Source organism: Canis lupus, chromosome 8 (assembly GCF_011100685.1).
Source record: "Canis lupus familiaris isolate Mischka breed German Shepherd chromosome 8, alternate assembly UU_Cfam_GSD_1.0, whole genome shotgun sequence".
NCBI lineage: Eukaryota > Metazoa > Chordata > Mammalia > Carnivora > Canidae > Canis > Canis lupus.
In genome coordinates, this window is record NC_049229.1 from 36893730 (window position 1) to 36914582 (window position 20853).

General features: G+C 38.0%; 1 protein-coding gene across 1 annotated transcript in view; it reads left to right on the forward strand.

Moving 5' to 3' along the window:
• Positions 1–2910: 2910 nt before the first annotated feature.
• HIF1A (hypoxia inducible factor 1 subunit alpha) overlaps positions 2911–20853 on the forward strand; it is a 42640-nt gene continuing 24697 nt past the window's right edge. The window contains 1 exon segment of the mRNA NM_001287163.1: positions 2911–3235. Within this exon segment, the coding sequence (NP_001274092.1) occupies positions 3201–3235 (35 nt within the window). The 5' untranslated portion in view covers positions 2911–3200.

The following is a 20853-nucleotide window of genomic DNA, read 5'->3' on the forward strand; positions in this document are numbered from 1 at the left end:
TTTGCAAGTCATCTGACAGTCTACTGAGAAAGTTTTGCAATGTTTTGGATTCAAATTGGGGCACTTACAAATATTAGAAAGTGAATAAATAAAACTGTTCATTAAGGATTAAATTGTAATAATCTAAATACATTTATTAATAGGTGGTTGTGAAGAGGAAGATTTAAAACTTTATTCCACTGAAAATTTTGCTTTTTCAAATTCTGTTACTTATAGGATTGATTGGATTATGGAATACTATCTGGCTTATTTGTGAAAACAAATTGGTTGAATATTTACTGCTTTCCATGCTTATATTTGTATGTGTGTATAAACATATATACTTATATATTTCTTCACACATACATAAAATAGCACATTCTACACATTTGGGGGGAAATTTAATGAATGTTCAAAAATGTCTTTTGCTGATTGAATTATCCTTCTGCTTTATACTTTTGAAATGCTCAATTTTTTTTAATGACTTAGATTTGCTATTACAAAATGTTTTTTTTTTTTAACGTAAAAAACATCATACACTTTGACTATATTCACTGGCTAGAGAGAATTTCTTACAAGTATAATGAGAAAGGACTGATTGAAGATCTCTGCCATCATGCTGGGATGGGATGGGAACCCCGTAGGCAGTTCCAAAGTTGAAAATAGAGAATATATATGGATTCATATTAAAATAATAGGCATTCTTGGATAGTTAAAACTAGCTGAACTGTGACAGAAGCCCAAGTAATTATTTCTAGCAGAGACACAAATTTGGGGGTAATAATAATAAGAATAATGGAAAGAAAACCCCACTAATAATAGTAATGCTAACGTTTACTGACTGCTTACTATATGCCAGGAATTGTTCTAAGAGCTTTTACATGTATTATGTTGCTGAATTTTGCCTTAATTCTGTGATATAGCCATAAATGAGTAAACGGAGGCACTCAGAGATTAAATAACTTGTTGCTAAATGTTAGAGTCTGAGGGCACCTGGGTGACTTAGTGGCTGAGCATCTGCCTTTGGGTCAGGTCATCATTCCAGGGTCCTGAGATTGAGTCCCACATCAGGCAACCTGTTGTGGCGAGCCTGCTTCTCCCTCTGCCTCTCTCTGTGTGCCTCTCACGAATAAATAAAATCTTAAAAAAAAAAAAAAAAAAGTCAGAGTCTGTATTCAAACTCACTCCTGACTGGCACCACTATGTTTGAGTTTTCAGAATGTTAACTTAAAGGCTTTGTATTTTACCGAGATATCCTTTCCATAATTAAAAAAGAAAACATGAATAAATATTTTTGATCCTTTCCTCTTTTCAGGCATTTCCAATGATACTTATAAAGAAAACATATCATTCAGCAACGTAAATCTAAAAAAAAAGTAACATTAAGATCAGCCTTTAACTATATATCTTTATGGGTCTACTGACCAGTTAAAACGAAGTGCTTTGTCCATCAGTTGTTAACAGAGTTTAGTGCTATGTCATATAGACCATTGTTTTTACACATCAATATAAGTGAACCCACTACAGATATCCACAATAATGTATCCATAATGTACAACTCAAAGCTAGATTGTAACAATGTAATAAGGCAAACGTGAGAAGTAAAATAATCTCTTGTCAAGTGGAGATAGTAGTGCAATGATGCTTTGAACTCAAAATACATTCTCTCCCGGTTAAAAGGCTGACATGACAGCTTTGAAATACATACTTTCAAATCCAAAGAGTGATTACGTTTTTTATTCAGTGGATTGCAAGGTCAGGGTAGCAGACAGACAATACAGGCCGCCACCATACCCAGTTCAGCCTCCCTGCCCCAGACTGGGTGGTGGTGGGTTTGGAGAATATTTCCTCTTTTCAATCAACACAGTGAGTTACAGGCAGTGAGTCTCAAACTAAGGGTTGTCTTCCCTCTCCCCCCCCCCCCCCCCCCCCCCCCCCGTCTAAAGATTATTCTTGACCCTTTTCCAAACAATGAGGAGGTAAAATGGAAGTCCACCTAAAGCCATTTCCTCCTCTTCCCCTGAAATTCTGGTTTATGCGCTTTTATTAAATAAAGCCACTTTCACCTATTTGTAAATGCTAAAATCATTTCGGATTTTAAGATTTCCCTGCTGCCTTAACTACTTCCCTTGAGAAGTTTACAGCATGAGGAGTTTGTTTGCTTTCCATGTTTTAATTTGCATTTACTCAGTAACCAAACTTCATCACCGAGAAACTTGGTGGACAAGGCGAGTACCCTTGTGTTCCACGGCAAAGAGGCCGGTCGGTGACACGGCCCGGGGTCGCAGAACCGGGCAAGAAAACCCCCACTGCGAACACATCTAAGCAAAGGGTCGACAGCGTTTGCTGCCACGACGCAAAAAGTCTGCTTTGTTGGACTGGACGTGTGTGTGCAGAGCTGGCGGCAACCCTGCACGACGCCGCCACGGGGAAGAGAGAGCGCGAGCGAGCGGGAGACTCGCTGCCCCGGGAAAAGGAAATGTGATGCAGTCTTGAGACCCAAAACCCGAAATCCCTTCTCAGCAGCGCCTCCCAAAGCCAGCCGCCGCTTTCCCTGGAAGTAGGCAGAGCGTCCCCAACCCAGGTTGGCCGCACCCCAGCTCCTTTCTCTTTCCACCGCAGCTGCACACAGACGAGCACGTGAGCGCGGCGGCGCGTCCCAGCTGTGCCTCAGCTGACCAGCTCCCGATTGGCTGAGACGGGCGTGGGCTGGGGTGGGACTGGCCGCCTGCGCCGCTCGCCATTGGCTGTCGGGGAACCCGCCTCCCCCTCAGGTGAGGCGGGCTTGCGTGAGCGCGAGCCGGGCTCCGCGGGCGGGCGCGCCCCCGACACACTCTCCTCCCCCTGCCCCCCCGCGCGCGCGCCCCCGCGCGCGCCTCCGCCCTTGCCCGCCCCCTGCCGCTGCCTCAGCTCCTCAGTGCACAGAGCCGCCTCGTCTGAGGGGACGCGAGGATCGGCCTGGTCGCCGCCGCTTGGGCCAGCGCGTCGGCTCGGGCCTTGACAAGCCGCCCGAGGGGAGGCTCTCCGGAGCCTAGAGCTGGACCCTAGCGATCGCCGCCCGCCCTTCCTGCCCGCGTTCTGCGAGGGGTTTCCCGCCTTGCACCTCCCACCTCGGGACGTGCCTCCGCTCCCCTCGTCGCGTGCGGAGGGAGCCAGCGCTTAGGCCGGAGCGAGCCTGGGGGGGCTACCGGCCGGGAAGGCTTCGCGGGGACCGATTCGCCATGGAGGGCGCCGGCGGCGCGAACGACAAGAAAAAGTAAGCCCATTTCCTCCGCCCGCCGCGTTCTCCGCAGGCGCCCGCGTCCGCCCGCCCGCCCGCCGCCGGGGGCTCGCGGGCCGGCTCGGCGTTCCGGGTGTGTGTGTGGGGGGGGGGGGGGGCGCCTTTTTGTTTCTGCCTCTTCTCCCCTCCCCTCTCTCCCCCAGCCTCGCCGGCCGGGCTCCCCCGCTGCCCACGTCGCCATCTTGTCGTGGGGGGTGGGAGACGCATCGAAAGTGCTTTCAGGGTCCGGGGGCTGAGCCCCGCTAGCCGTGGCCTCCCGGCGCCTGGGCCTCACGCCGCCGTCCTGCCGGCCCGCCTCGAACCCCCATCCGGGCGGACTTCCCCTAGCCCGGGAGCCCCGGGAGGAGAGACGAGCCGCGGCTCCGTCGCCGCCGCCGCTTGCACCCGAGCTTCCGCTCCTTCCCGCCCCCATTCTCTCCGGTTCCATTGAGAGCTCGGCCCCGGGGCGGCCCGCGCACGCCGGCCCCCGGCTTCCCAGGGGGGCCCGCGGCCCTGGGGCTCCGACCGAGGGGCTCGCCTGCTCGGACGCGGGCTCGCGTGAGGTGGACCAGCCGCGGCGGGGGGCTTGGCCTTTGTCGCCGCGGCCCGAAGATGCTAACTTTTACTTCGCACGTGCGGGTTTTGTTTTGTTTTGTTTTGTTTTGTTTTAATCGCCTTGAAAAACTCGTCCGGGCCGAGAGAGTTAACGGGAATTTGGAGAAAGGGTTTAAACATACTAAAGGAGAACCTCGGAATTGGGTACTTGGCGTTTATATCAGCTGTCAAGAGAGTTCAGACGTTATAAATTAATATGTGCCTCATTCATTCCCGAAAGCGTCTTAGTGGAAAATGTAGCGGCTGGCTGAATTTAGGCAAACAATATTAATGAGATTGGGGGGCGGTGGGGGTGGGGAAGAAATGTGTGTGACCGCAGCAAATGAAACGTAGCATCCAAATTTTTAGAACCGTCTCCCTTTCATGAAGCTGAAGTATGTTAAAGGCAGACCTAGTTATACCTGACGTAAATGATCATCCTGTTAGAACTTAATGCAAGTTTTTAATGCACCTTAAAGTTTGAGTCTGAGTGGTACATTGTAGGATAAAGGATTGTAAATGGAACCAGTGGGATCAAGAGTGATCCACCACCACCCCCTCCCCCGCCGGCACAATTTGGTACACTTTTGGTATTTTAACCTTTGTGGAAAACATTTTAAGGAATTGGAGGTTTGTAATAAAGAGTTGTGGTTAGTACCCTGGTTTGACTCCTTAAAAGTCGTTTTGCTCTTCTAGGGGAGATTAAACTTCCCCAATCAGTGTCAGCGCAAGATAGGCTTGTTTGTGTTGTTGCTATTTCGTGGGTACATTTTGGTCCTCCTTTGGTGGAATGATAAAGTCTCAGTTTGTGTACACCAGAGAAAGTTCTTATAAAATTCAAAAAGTGAGTGAACAGGACTAGACTTAATTCCAAGAGTTGACAGGAATTAATTGCAATCAATTTTGCAGAAGTGGTTACAGTGCTTTTGATGAAATGATGAGGCTGCTAGATTATAAACGTAAAGCAGATTATCTCCGTGTAGTGTCAATTTTCAGTCCTTATTATATGCTGAATCATACTTAATATTGTGCATCAAGTTATGCGCCAATCGCTTCCTTTTTTCATGTGCAATATTCTGTTCATTTCTCCTTTGCACTTCATCAGCTGGGATATCACAAGCAGCATTAATAAAAGTGAATTAATTAGTTACTGTGCATCACCCCCAATTCTAAACTCATTCTTAGATTTTGTTCAGTCCTATCTGTTACTTTCAAAATACTCTCATTTGAAAATTTAGCAAATTTGGATCAGTTTGAGTCATATTTCTTAATATAGAGGTTCTTATAAGTTAAAATTAAGTTAAACACTTAGTAAACAGCCACTCAGCTTTTAGATGGTATTTGTTAAAGGTGTCTGGTTTTTATCATTTTCTAACTAATACTTTTAAACTTTTTGAAAGAATAGCTGAGACATTAAGGAGCAAGGTATTTTCTCCTTACAGTTTTTCCATTTTAAATGTGCTCTAGAGCCCAGGTTGGGGAGACATATTTGTCTTCCTTAAAGAAGGTCTAGGAAACTCAAAAACTGAAGCATTGTAAGATATCAGAACAGAGGATGGATATGGTTATAATGAGTTTAACAGGGAATTTCACGTTGATTCCTTAGCAGTAGGTAGGGGCTGGACTTAATAGCACATTAATACCGATTTTTAGATTTCAAAGGACTGTCAAGACGTTCATTGTTCTCTTACAGGTTTCAGGCCAGACTCCTTCAGTATCCAAAACCGGTTATTGGATCATTAAAGTAAAATTTCTAAGCAAGGACATCTCTTAACATCTTTAACTTTTGGTTATTAAAAGTCAAGAAACTTTAATTTGTTAGTAAGCCTTTTTTTTTTTCTTGTTACAATTATACTTTGACTTTTCCCCCCTTTTTTTGAAGAAGAACAAGCCTGGTAGCTGAGGCATAGGATCTGGACCCAGACATCCCTTAGTAAAGAGCCCATTTCTTTCACTTGTTATCTTTGTAAGCTTGGGCAACTTACTGAATGCTTCTGAGCCTATTTCTTCCTTTTGAAATGATGATAATCATAGCAACTATCTCAGTGGTTATTGTGAAGATTAAATGAGGTAATGTTCACTGTCTGGGTTAGGGATCTTGAGAACAGCATCCTTGAAAATAGCCATTACCTGTTCAAGTTCTAGTTTTAACTTTCACAGCACTTACAAACTTTTTTTTTTGCAAGTGTTTCCAAATATTTCTTGTATTAGTTCTTCTTTCCCACCTTCATGCATCTTTTCTAAATCTCCTAAAAATAAAATACTAACATGGGATTCAGATTTAAAGGGGATTCTTTTCCAGTTAAAACAGTACATCCCTGGGTTATCCCTGAGTTATCCTGCCATCTAGCATCAAGTATTCTTCTGGAGCATATGTTCTTCTGTCTACTCTAGGTCCCCCGTCTTCACAATTTCTTCCCCACCCCAATTCCTGTTTCCTCCCCTAATAGACCACTTGAATTTACTCTGGATTTCAGAGACTAGAGTCATAAGCACATACACCACGCTTAAAGTTCATATCAGAAAGGTATGTGCAACACACTGCAGACTTAGGAGTGGCAGTAACTTAAAACGTTTTTTGTCTTGACATAACAGTTTAGACAATTTTATAGATATTTATCTTTGCTAAACATGGTGGGTTAATAAAATACTCCCAGTAAAGTATGTGAACCTACACGATAGAAAAAGTGTCCTTTGCTTTTGAATTTCTCCAGTTAAGACTGTTGGTTTCTCTCTCAAGGTTTCTCTCTCAGAGGCTTCACACTATGTTAGTCCAATTTTTGAGTCTTGATTTATATGAAATCTATGTGCATGCACTCTTTTACCTGTACTGTGATAATTCATTCCTGTGGGCCACTACAAAGCATTTTGTGCAGTGTGGGGATTGTCCAGTCTTTCCACCTGATGATTTCCATTGTCTGTGTGGGCTCAAAGTTAAGATTTTGTGGTTATATTCTATTGTTGTATGTTAAGAATGGTGTGTAGGAGGCTGAGGGAGATTAGTCTTTCTAGTCGTGTTTTCTGAACAACTCCTAACAGTTGATTATGTTTGGTGGTGAAAAAAAACCGTTACCATATGTGGATGTTAAAGATTTGGTTAGATTACTATTTGCTCTTAGATGTATCCTCTTAAAATATAATTTTTAAAATTTAGATACTTCCTAAAATACTATATTCTTACCTAAGATTAACAGAAATGTTTCTAAAGTAGGAGAAAATAATCTAAATTAAATGTGTTGTTGGATTCATTTCCTATTAAGAAATTGATTTTAATTCATAAGAACATTCTTTTTTTATCTTGTTTCTTTGTTTCTTTTCTTTAATGATGGAACTAATTATTCAGTTTGTGGATTTTAGCCAGCCTTCTGCTACTTGTGGTGTATGTGTTATGTATGGTTTTCTGCTTAACTACAGAGCTAGAAAATAATTGAAGCTAAGATAAATCAGTCATGTTGCTCGGTATTTTTGATAAAAGTTTGGCAAGTATTTTTGAAACAACTGGATCTTGGAATTTTAAGAATAATTTTATCTCTATTTCTTGGAGTATCAAGAATAAACTTTGTTGGGGCGCCTGGGTGGCTCAGTCATTTGAGCATCAGGCTATTGATTTCAGTTTAGGTCATGATATCAGGGCCCTCCCTGAGATTGAGCCCATCAGCTCTCCACTGGAGGCAAGTCCACTTGAGATTCTCTGTCCCTCCCCCTGCGCATGCACGTACTCTCTCACAGATAAATGAAATCTTTTAAAAAATTAAATATTCTGTATATGTATTGAGTTTTATATTAAAATTCATGTTTTTGCAATAAAAACTATCAAACCCATATCATTTGACAGAAATTACCCTTTCAGAAAAATGGAAAACATAAAATCTAAATTTATTAAAAGTAAATTTAATTTTCTTCTTGACTTGTTTTTCCATAGCTTTTGAAGTGATTGGTTTTTTTTTAATTGTGGTTTTAAAAAAACCCCATATAATGTAAAAATTCCCATCTTAAGCATTTATAGGTGTATAGTTCAAGAAAGTTAAGTGTATTCACATTGCTGTGTAACTAGAATTTTTTTACATTGTAAAACTGAAATCATAACCATTAAGTCTCCCTGTTTCCCCTTCCTTGTTCCTGTCAACCATCATTCTGTTTCTGTGAATTTGACTATTAAATACCTTATAAACTTGGAATCATACAGTTTTGTCTTTTGTGACTGATTTATTTCACTTAGCATAATGTCCTTAAGATTTATCCACGTTGTAGGCATGTGTGAAAATTTCTTTTTTTAATGCTGACTAATGTATACCATATTTTGCTCGTCCATTCATCTTTCAGTGGACACTTTGGTTGCTTCCACCTGTTGGCTATTGTGAATACTGCTGCTATGGATATGAGTGTACAAATATCCCTTTAAGATCTTATTTTCAATTCTTTTGGATATATCCCCAGAAGTATGTTGCTGGATCATATGGTAACTCTATTTTTGATTTTTTTTGAGGGACTGCCATACTGTTTTCCATAGCATCTATACCATTTTACATTTCCACCAATAGTGCACAGAGGTTCATATTACTCCATATCCTCCCCAACATTTGTTATTTTCTGTTTTTTTTTCTTTATGATAATAGCCATTTTCAAGGACATGTGGAAGAGGTTGTGCTTTTAAGAGTTTGCTTGTGTATAATAACCAACTTAAAGCTAACAACCAAGAACAGTTGCCAGGGAAGCTTTATCAGAAGTGAAGTTAAGCTGCTCTAAAATGAGAATTAAGTTGTTCTAGGGACTTAGAAAGATTTGATCTGCCAGTACATTTTCAGAAAAATACTTGATTAAAATGGTATATAACTGTTTTGTTGTTGATAAAGTCCTACTTAATTGGTAACTTATTTTAAAAGATTTTTAAAAATAATTGAAATGACTTATTTGCATAAGAAAACTGTCTCTAAGATGTTACCTTTTACTTCTGGTGACCTCAGCTGTCATTTATGAGTGTTCCTTCATTTTAAAATTTCATTTGGTTATAGTATTAAAGATGATTTCAAAGTATGATTTTCAAAATTTCTTGCTTTGCAAATGGGACAAAAATCTAGTAATGGAACATAACTTACAGTGGTTCTTCACCTACTCGTGTTGAAAGTCACAATATATTTAGGCAAATTAAGTGTCTGCTACTTAATATTGCAATTTTCACTCATTAATGACCATTGCCTGTGCTGCTTCTCTTTTCCTAATAGTTTGTGAGAATATGTTTTCCACTTGAAAAATACTATGGTAAAAATAAACATAAGGTTGAAAGGCAGAAAGTTTTAAGTCTTTAAGAGTTGGGATGTATTGCTGTTATTATAGATCTTACAAATTAAGATGCTAACCACATTTCTCTAAAGTGGTCCGTTCCCCTTTGTCAGTTATAAAATAGAAATGTATTTCAGGGCAGCCCGGGTGGCTCAGCGGTTTAGCGCCGCCTTCAGCCCAGAGTGCGATCTTGGAGACCCGGGATCGAGTCCCACATCAGGCTCCCTGCCTGGAGCCTGCTTCTCCGTCTGCCTGTCTCTCTCTCTCTCTATGAATAAATAAATAAAATCTTTAAAAAAAAGAAAAAGAAGGAAACATATTTCAATGGGCAAGATCACAAATAGGCCAAATTTGAAACTTGTGATGTAAAAGAGAATGCTTACACACATTGAGTTCTTAGTAAGTATCTAAATGAGCAAATGAAACAAAGAATGATCGAAAGAACAAAGAGAAAGAAGCGGGGAAAGATTTTAAGATTTTTAGGTATTTTTTAGGTATTGTCCTATCTTCTATGCCCTGTTTTTATTTATTTTTTATTTTTTTGAGATTTTATTCATCAGAGACACACAGAGAGGCAGAGACATAAGCAGAGAGAGAAACAGGCTCTCTGCAGGGAGCCAGATGTGGGACTCAATCCCTGGACCCAGGATCAGGACCTGAGCCTAAGGCAGGTGCCCAACCACTGAGCCACCCAGGCATCCCTATATCCTGTTATTAATAGGAATTTTTCTTATGCTTGGAAGTGTCTTATGCTACTTTAGAACTTTCTTGAATCTTGAATTTTATTTTTTTTTGTCATTTCAAAAATATAGTATCTATTAGAACCAGGCTAGAAAAATATTTTGTTAATAATAAATACAGCTATGTCACATGTACTTGGCCTTGTAAGTAACTAGTACCTTATTTTAAGGTATATTAAAAGTTAGTGCCCAACAATTCTATATATTTAGAGCACTGAGAAAAAAAAGTTCTAAAAGAGGAATATGTGTATGGCTGCCGAAAATTAGCTAGGTGAGAGTATGGGAAGTATCTTTACCTGGTTTCATCTTTAGCAAACATTTAAGTCTGTTGTAAACTTCCAGAAAGTTTGGACCAGTTTCCAGAAAGTTTGGACCAGTTTATACTCTCCAGCAGTGTTGGAGAGTGCCACTTTATTGTACTTCATCATCCTTAAAGTTTGTTTTTAATACGAAATATTTGGAGTTTGTAGGTGTATTGGGATTCTTTTTATTGCAGCGATGAAACACAACTCAAGTTAGTTAAGGGGGAAAGGCAGTTACTGGCTTCCACAATATAGTTTTGGTTGAAAGAACAGTTAAATCCAGAGTCTCAAGTGGTGTCCTCATGGTGTAATTCCTGACTTTCTCTTGAATATTACTTGGTTTATATGCCTTTGTTCTCTTTCATGTTAGCCTCATTCCGCCACTGACAGGCTATCTGTATGAAATGAAAGATGGCACCTAGCATTCCCATGCCTGCGTTCATACAGTTTGTATTAAAAAATGAAAAGAAACCCCCTCTCCTTTCTAGTATCCATATAACAGTCTCCTGGATGAATGCCAATTTGCCCTGCTTGGACTATTCATTTTTAACTGTGTCAGTGGGGTTCCCTGATTACATGAGTAAATGTCTTACTGTAAAGTATTTGTATTGACGTAGATTATTAATTATCTCCTTATCTAAGGTTCTTGATCATTGCTCATATTGTAATGAATGAGTTATAGGTTTTTGTTGAAAATTCTCTAAATTCATATTCTACAGTGGGCTTTTTAAATTTTTTTTATACCAATCATAACTGTTATGCAGCTATCCAAACTTTGCCTTTTGGAAAGCTTAGAGTCTCTTCTACTGTGGTTTAGGGTTTTCATTGCATTTTCTTAAGAAAGGAAGAGATAATAATGACTAATGGCTGAGAATTTAGGCTCTAGAGGTTGGCTGCTTGCTTTGCCACTTACTAGCTATGTGATCTCGTACAAGTCGCTTTATCTCTCTTGGTCTCACTTGCTCTGTAAGTTAGGATGATAGGAATATTTACCTTATTCTTAATTTTTTTTTTTTAAATTTATTCATGAGAGACACAGAGAGGGGGAGGGGGAGCACAGACACAGGCAGAGGAGCCTGACGTGGGTCCCGATCCCGGGTCTCCAGGACCACACCCTCGGCTGAAGATGGCGCTAAACCGCTGAGCCACCTGGGCTGCCCAATTTACTTTATTCTTAATACTGTTGTTAGGATAAAGAGAGATTAATCCTTGTGAAGCCCTCAGAAGAGGTCTTGGCACAAAATAAGGACTTAATAAACTAGAAACTATCATTAGATTCATGTTATAATAATTATTAAGTTTTTTTTAAAGATTTTATTTATTTATTCATGAGAATATACAGAGAGAAGAGAGAGAGGCAGAGACACAAGCAGAGGGAGAAGCAGGCTCCACTCAGGGAACCTGACGTGGGACTTGATCCTGGGTCTCCCGGATCATGTTCTGGGCTGAAGGCAGCACTAAACCACTGAGCCACCCAGGCTGCCCAATTATTAAGTTTTTTAAAGAGTTCTCTTGCAGTCTCATTATTGAGAACCACTGTAGCCTTCTTTGGGACAGTCTTAACAAAGGATGATGTTAACTTGGGCCACACCATCAGTGAACCTATATAATAGTGGTAAAATATTAGAGCTGCTTTTCCTCTACATTGTTTTTTTCCCATGAATGTCTGGCTTTTGCAGATTAAATGAAGATACTTAGTTTAGGGTTTTGTTTTTTTTTTTTTTTTAATAGACATGGTGTTTTAAAATATCATTTTCCATAGTGATAATGATAAAGGAGAAAAATTCTGAAGTCTGTTTATTTGGCTGTTAGAGGATGGCAAATTAAGAAAGCCTACTTATTCATGCTCTTTTGGTGTTAGGAATTCATTAAATGTCTTGTAACCTGTTTGTAGAGGAGAGTTAGAATTTGCTTGCCTTTGCTATAACATAGCTAAAATATTTAAATGGGTTGTATGTGAAACCAGTAATCAAAGCTTTTGCTGTGAATGGTGTAAGGAGTGTTTTTCTTTGGTTACATGAACATGATTTATTTCAGTGATTCAAAAACTTGTTTCAACCCAAGACCATTCCTATAGCACCTAACCACTATGGCCTATAACAGATTATTGTCTATCCATTTATTCAGCAGATGTTTGTGCATCTAATTGGTGAAGCATATCACTGAATTGTGATGGCTCAGGCCACATTTGAGTATTTCATTTTTGGTTTTAATTGATACATTAATTATGTATTCCATCTTCTATTTTTCAGTATAATTTCAAGTTTGAGATTCTTGAAAAATACAGACTTTAAGATTTAAGTTTTGTTATTAATATCTGTCATCACAGTAGCATCCTCTGTATTGTGTTTGCTAATTTAGCCAGTCTGCTTTGAGAATTTTCTTAGACACACAAAAGTACTCTCACAAAATAGTCTATTCATTTTTGGCAACTTTAAATGTTAGAAAGTTCTTTGTTCCTGTATTTCTTAACACTCACTAATGTTTAGATATCTTTTAGAGCACAGTTATCCCTGTGAACCTCTGAGATATGCCCACTAACATTCTGACTGTGCACATTAAAAAATGTAACTTCCTTTATTGATCATTTGGTACCAATTTGATCATAAATAAATGCAACCTCAAACACAGAAGGCTTGTAGCAAGACCTATATAGAGATCATTTAGATGATCCGGAATATGCTTTTTTTTCTTTTTCTTATATTGCCACAAGAATGAGGTTTAAAAATTAATTTTTAAAGTTCACCTTCAACACTGCTTTAACTCTACTGAGCAAAACCTTTGCCATCTTTTAACTCCCATGTATTACTCTCTGCAGTTGAATAAATCATCTAATTTGCCTTCCATATGACATCCTTTTCAAATATGTGAAGGTAGTTATTTCAACATCCACAAATTTCTGTAATCTTTTGATTTAAAAATTATTGAGCACCTGATTTGTGAAAAGGCATGGGCTATATTAAATATGGGGGCTTCAGTCTCAGATGGAATCTGAGACCTATCAATCCTGTTACTTCCTTTTTATAGATAGGGAAACAGGATCAGAGGGTTAGTTGGGAAAATTTATTGGATTAACATTGAATAGGCTGGATTAGTGTAGGTGAAGGATCAAGACATTTGCTTAGGAGAGCTTCTCCTTTGTCATTGTTTCCAGAATCTTCATTATGGTCAGAGTTTAGATTTAGAGCTAAATGGGAAAACTCAGCATGTGATTTCTGTGTATATACCTTTATTCTCATACATGTCAATTTTTTTCTATTCTATAAATACTTATATATCTTCTGTTATATATATAAGCGAATAATTAAGGACACGTTCTTCGGAATACACACATCCACACGTGTAGTGTCGCTGACCTTCTTTAAGTTCCTGTTTCAGTTCTACTATCAAAAAGCATATAAGGAAAAGCATTTACAGGCTGAGAGGGCAAAGGGAGAAGACTAAGACAGGTGATATGGGGAAAGCCATTAACACAGCTGTTATTTGTAGACAGTGATTCTCAACCCCTTTTATGTTTGTGGCATTCATAAAGAGATTTAAGGTTGATTTTTTTAAAATCGTTGCAAAGATTTGAAAAAAAATACAGTTACTACATTATTCATTTGGTCATCTTTGAAGCCCAATTATCCTCTTCTATTTTACTAAGCACAAACTTTATTACTTGCTAATCATTGAGTTGTACCTCTTCTTATTCCCAGCATTCGTTCTATATAGTATCACCCATCCCATTCAGTGAAGTATTCTGACAAACATACTTGTCATAGTATGTGTATGTAGTTGCTAAAATAAATTTTTCTTTTTCAGAATTTGCTGGCTAACATGTTAAATCTCTGCTGTAAGATCTGCTAATGGTTCTCAAACTTCTGTGGCTTAAGAATCACCTGGGTATTTAGTTAATATAACGATTTCCATGTATCCACCCTCAAGAGATTCTGACTTGGTAATTTTGGAATGAGACTCAGGAATTTGTAAACTTTACTAGTAATCATAGGTGAAACACAAACCTTGAATTGCTACGAATGCTAATCAGAATCATCTGGGAAATTGTTTTTTAAAGAGACATGTCAAATCTACAGTTTGAATTTCCAGGGTTGGGATTTAGGCACAAATATCTGGGAAAAAAGTTTCATTGGTGATTGTGATGTATACCGTAGGTCAACCAGTGACTAATCCAGTCAAACTACTTAGTGTATTTTGTAGTTTTTGAGTTCCTAAGTATGTGGCAATGTTAATGTCTAAGAGGTTGGATAAGTTTCCCATATATATAAGGCACTTGGGCAGATTTTTTAAAAGAAAGTTTTTTAACTCTTTTTGGGTGTTGAACAATCCTTTACTTTTCTGGGTTTTCTTTTTCTTTTTTTTTTTTTTTTTTCTGGGTTTTTTTGAAAGACACATGAAGTATTTTTTTACAGTAGAGGGGCTCAGAGTGTTCTCCAGCCCAGGATCATTGGTACTTACCTAACTTGGTAGACATAGAGATTCTCAGGCCCCATCCAGTCCTTCTGAGTCAGAAACTCTGGGTAAGACCCAGTAATCTGTTTTTGCAGAGAACCTCCCTCCACCTTAGGCTAATAGCCTCACATACGCATTTTTGGTTTTATTTATCTAGTACTTTATATGCATTAGAGGATCAAAGATTTTTTTGAGAGGATCAATACCAATTCTGAACCAGGAGAGAGTTGATTTAAATCACTAGGAGTAATCTAAAAACAAAAGCATATTCTTTTTACAGATAAAACTTTAATACACAATATTGTCAACAAATGTAAATCTGTTAGCTAATAAGTTTACTTAGAGTATAAATAGAACATTTTCACATTAATACTACCTCAGATGTGATACAGATTTTATTTTCAGAATGTACCCTGAATTTAAAACAGTGATTCTTTTCTTCCCTGTTTATTTTACCGCAGCCTTAGAAAATTGAGTATTGAAGCATTTCAGGAGGTTATTGGGAGGAGAATAATACATCTTTTCTCCGATTGTGGATATTTACAGGATATTGCCAAGCTAGTAAGACAGTAAACACCTAAACCAAGAAATTGAAGTTGCTTTCAAAAATAAAAAAGTGTATAATAGTGTCAGTTCACTGAATTTTTCTTACAGTATAAAATATTCTGTGGTCCTGCTATCTTGAAACTGCTGTTAATATTTGTAAACTTTGCTAACTGTATACTTTTGTATATTTCTGATTTTATATATGCGTTTATAAGTTATATGTCCATATGTATGTATATGTGTACATACACACATTTATTTACATATGTACACGTGTATTACAGAAATCAATTCATACTGAAATTTAGTTGTATAACCTCTTTTCACATAATACTATATTGTAACATCTTCTGTAAGCATAGATTAATTTTCTTAGACTTTGCCTTGTCTCTTAGGTTTGTTATTTGATTTTATGGAAAGATTATTCCTAGGGCATATGTTGTCAGGGATTGATTCTAGTAATTACTATTGAATAAAGACAAGAAACATAAAGATATATTTGTCCTAGAATGTAAGCTCCATGGGAATAATAACATGGTCTGTTTTGTTTATTACCCTATGCTAAGAACAGTGTCTGGCTCATTGGAGATCACTAAGAAATGCTTGTTGAATAAATAAATGACATCCTCTAATATGAATATCCTAAAGGTTCACTTTTTTATTGATTAGAACTCAGAAGACATTTTCCTGAATAAAATAATTATAAAGAATAACTAGCTATCCTCTCCTCAAAATGTAATTTACATTTAATTTGAAATGTCAAATTTTTGCTGTTTTTTCCATCAAGTTGGGATATAATTTTTATTAAACATTATCTGTTTGATCTATTCTGGTTTTGCAGCAATTACCAGGTAGAAAATAAATCCTATTAATCATAAGAATACTCTAAATAATAAATATACTTGTGTAAGGGTAACCTCCCCTTGAAATAAGTCAATAGGATTAGATCAACCTAATAAAAGCTTTCATGTCTTAGGATGAAAATTACAACACTTTTTTGAAAAAGACTGTAGAAAACAGAGTCAAGTCTTCTCTTTCCAGCTGGGCTAGGAAGACATAATTGTAAAGGTGTTGACTTAATTGGTTAACAGCATTACCTACAACTCATGCATTTTCCTGACCACATTAGCTTAGGACAAAATAGTAGAAGACATTAGAGTATAGATCAGTGTGATAAGGGAAAATAATTTTAAACCTTTCACTTCTTTTCAATACATTGGTGTTCTAGTTTCTTTGCTTTTTTCCCTATGCCTCCAGATCTCTCTTCTGGCAAAATGACCTGCTCTCCATGGTTATTGTATTGATGCTATTCACTGTTGTACTACTTGGTGGTTTTTTTTTTTGTTTTTGTTTTTGTTTTTTAATCAATAGCTTTTTTCTAACTTAGGTCTAGTATGCTTACTAGATGCTTATGAAATACTTACTTGCATTTGAAAATGCATATCCGAAAAAAACAAAAACAAAAACAAAAAAAATGCATATCCGGATAATCACAGTAAATCCAAATAGTATGCCTTGTTCATAGTACATATTATTATGCTGTTCAGTTATGATCGCAATATGTAGTATCACAGGAGCATTGAAGCACAAATTCAGGGATCCTAAAAATATCGAAGGGGGCAGTCAACCTTCAATGGGCTTAAGTCAAAGTCAAATAGAAGATTAGGGCCAAATACTAAAGCCAAGTAGAACTTACGCACATTTCTATTAAGAATACAAAGATGAGGGACACCTGGGTGGCTCAACGGTTGAGCATCTGCCTTCAGCTCAGGTCGTGATCCCGTGGTCCTGGGATTGAGTCCCACATTGGGCTCCCTGCATGTAGCCTGCTTGTCCCTCGGTCTCTGCCTTTCTCTGTGTCATGAATGAATGAATGAATGAAATCTTTAAAAAACAAAAAGAATATAAAGATGAAGGGTGCCTGGATCGCTCAGTTGATTAAGCGTCTGCCTTGGGCTCAGGTCGTAATCTCCCTCTGCCTTTCTCCTCCACTCGTGGTGGCTTGCTCTCTTTCTCTCAAATGAATAAATAAAATCTTTTTTTTTAATTAAAAAAAATATGAAGATGAATGAGGAGGTTTCCTGCCTCCAAGAAGCTGTAAGGATTATAGAGAAAGAGAAATATGGTCGACCCTTGAACAATGCAGGTAGTTAGGGATGCTGACTCCCTGCACAGCTGAAAATCCACATATAACTTTTGACTCCCACAAAATGTAACTATAAAGTGTCCTCCTCAAAAAACTTGATAGCCTGCTGTTGACTGGAAGCCTTACCAATTACTATTAACACATATATTATGTATGTTTTACTGTATTCTTAAAACTTAGAGAAAAGAAAATTTAAGAAAATCTAAATAACATTTACAGTACTGTATTGTATTTATTAAAAAATTCTATGTAAAAGTGGACCTACACATTTCAAATCTGTTGTTCCAAGGTCGTCTGTATGTAGCAGAATAATAAGAATGGTGAAATCTAGGGGAGAGTAGCAGTTGTGGAAGACAGAAGAGAAACAAAGTAATGCTGGAGTTGAATCTTGAAAGTTTTTTTTTTTTTAATTTTTTATTTATTTATGATAGGCACACAGTGAGAGAGAGAGAGAGAGGCAGAGACACAGGCAGAGGGAGAAGCAGGCTCCATGCACCGGAAGCCCGACGTGGGATTCGATTCCGGGTCTCCAGGATCGCGCCCTGGGCCAAAGGCAGGCGCCAAACCGCTGTGCCACCCAGGGATCCCTTGAAAGTTTTTTATGTACATTTAGCAAGCCACTTTTTGAGAAGAATACCTGGGGCAGAGAGAGACTGAGCCAGAAAGAATGAAATATTATGCTTGTGAGTAACCGCAACGTGGCCAAAGAATGTAGAAAATAATGAAGATGAAGAGATGGAGAGGGAACTAGCTCTAAGAGAGGGTTTCCTTAGAAAATAGATTTAGTCCTGTGTACATTTGATGGGATTTTAAGCAGGGCATAATATCCAATTTCTTATTTTGGAATAATGATTGTGGTAGTAATTTGAGGGCAAAATTAAAGCAGAGTAATAGTGAAGTAGTTGAATCAGTGGTTCCCAAATCTCACTGTATATATCGTGTGCATCTTGGGAGTTTTTAAAAACCCAGAATTTTGGGCTGGGCTGAATCTACTGAATCAGAATTTACAAAGACAGCCCAGAAGTTTGAAATGTTGAATGTCCTTAAGTAATTATGATGCGCTTAGAACAGCATTTCAAAACAGGGCATTAGGAAACTATTTCTACAATAGACTAGGTGGGAGGCTGTCTAAGTTCCATGAGGACTGTTCTGTGTATCACTATGTTCTTGTAACTGGCAGTTTTTAAAATTAAATATTTATTTAATGGATATTTCTTGAATTAAGGAAGTTGGTTATTCTGAGGTTTAGGAAGGCGACTTCCCATCTTATGTTTTCGTTCTCTATATAGAGTTATAATTAAGTGAGCTAATATGTGAAAGTATTTAACACAGAGCCTGACACATACTAAGTGCTCAATAAATGTTAGAAGGGGAAAGTTCTCTTCATCTTTTCTCTTATGCTTTGTGTGATTGGGTATCTTGGCAATTGGCTTATGCCTAGCCAGGTCTGAAGTGAGTATGCAGATTGGTTTTACTTTGGGGATTCAGATGTTGAGCAAATAAAACACCAACAATAGTGAGCTAGGGGATGTTTGAATAGCTCCTCTGTAGAAATTAAAGACTGGTGGGAATATATGAGGTAGATTGAATTACTATCCAATGATTCTCTTTCCTTAATGGTTGGCAGTATCCATTAAAAGTTGTATTGCTTTGTAAAGCTGTTGGACAGTGGAGTCCAGAGCATCACCGCTGTAGGTGCTTTTGAATTAGACTCCAGGAGAGAGCCTGGCCATGAATTCCTCTGAATGGCTTAGAGTCAAGTCTGTAGCCAAAGTCTGTACCCCTCCTTTATGTCTTTAGAGATATGAAATAGACAAATTATGAACTTTATAATGCCTGGATATATGTATACTTAGTAATTACAATGAGTTTCTGAGAGGCAGCAGAGTCTACTGTTAACAGCATGGTTTCTAGAGTTAAATTGCTTGAGTTTGAATACAGGCTCTACCATTTATTTAACTCTGTAAACTTGGGTAAGTTATTTAACCAGATTCCTTATCTGTAACACAGTGATGATAATAAAAAGTAAGTTAATTAATGAGAAATGTTTAAAATACCACTGTGTGTATAGCAAGCACCTTGGAGTTTGGATTTAAAGCTGCAGGCCAAAATGCCAACTGAAGAACATGGAAATTTCCTTTGGCCTGAAATTTTAAGGAGTGCAGGGCAGTTAAAAGTGTGAGATGTACAATTTTCATCTATCAGCTTGTCAAAAATTGAAAAGATAAAGAAGATCTGTGATATATACTACTGCAGAGTGCATGGGCAAATAGACACATTCATCAATTAGCAGAGATAAAAATGGGTACAGACCTTTTTGGAAAGGTAAATTTAAATGCCACATCCTTTAGATCATGGAATTTAACTTCAGAATGCCTGTCCTGTAGAAATACCGGCATAAGAAATGGAAAACAGCTTGTAACTTTAAGGCCAGAAAGAGTTTTTAAAGCAGTAAATAATAGAGTTGAGAAATTTCTTTAAAATGTATACATTAACTTTATTAGAAATAGGATGGATCAATTGTTAATACTTTGAATGATTGACTCTAACTTCAGTTCTTTGGGGGGGGTAAGTATTTATTTTATTTATTTATTTATTTATTTATTTATTTATTTATTTATTTATTTATTTGAGAGAGTGTGTGTGTGTGCTAGCAGGGGAGTTGCAGAGGGAGAGGGACAAGTGGACTCTGCACTGAGCACGGTACTCAATCCCACGACCCCAAGATCATGACCTGAGCTGAAATCAAGTGTTAGACATCTAACTGACTGAGCCACCCAGATGCTCCTAACTTCAGTTCTTAAAGTCACATGTATTTACAATCAGGAATGCTAACAGGCTTTTCTTGTGTAATTAGAAAACGCAGATGAATTAAAATATCTGCAATTTTGTGTTCTTGTTAATCGGAAGAATACTAAACATTCTCTGTAAAATGGCTACTGCTATTCAACTTTGTATACAAGGAAGCTTTGTGACAGTGGCTATAAATTTTTTTCCTAAATATATTTCCTATACAAAATGATTTCAAGATATAATTGTTAGCTTCTTGTCTAGTACTGTATGTTAAATAATAATAAAATAAGTGTGACACTAGAGTATCACAAAGCTATTTTGCTACTTATTAGTCCTAGAACATAGAAATGGGTAAGCAAACTGTTCAAAAGACAGAATTTTTACTGTACTCTTACCTGATTTCTACTATGATTAGCAGATGTGAAATAACACTTTCTGCGTATATGTCAGTGCAGAACTTTACTTGATCTGTACTTAATAAAAACAAAGATGGAATTGATACTTTAGAGAAATACAATGACCTTATTTACATGTGTAAAATCTGCCTGCTTTCTTCTGGTCTACAAAACTTTTGTGCAATCTAAGTAGTAAGTAAATAGTACAGGCTTCATCTCTGTGGGACTTAGATGCCGTGGTCTACCAGAAATTTCTTGTTCAATACTGTAATTCTGTGGGGAATGACCTATTAAAAAGAGCTTTCCTCTGAGTAGACAAGAAGCTGGGCAGTTCAGATGCTGAAATTCATTTGCACTTTGGAAGTTA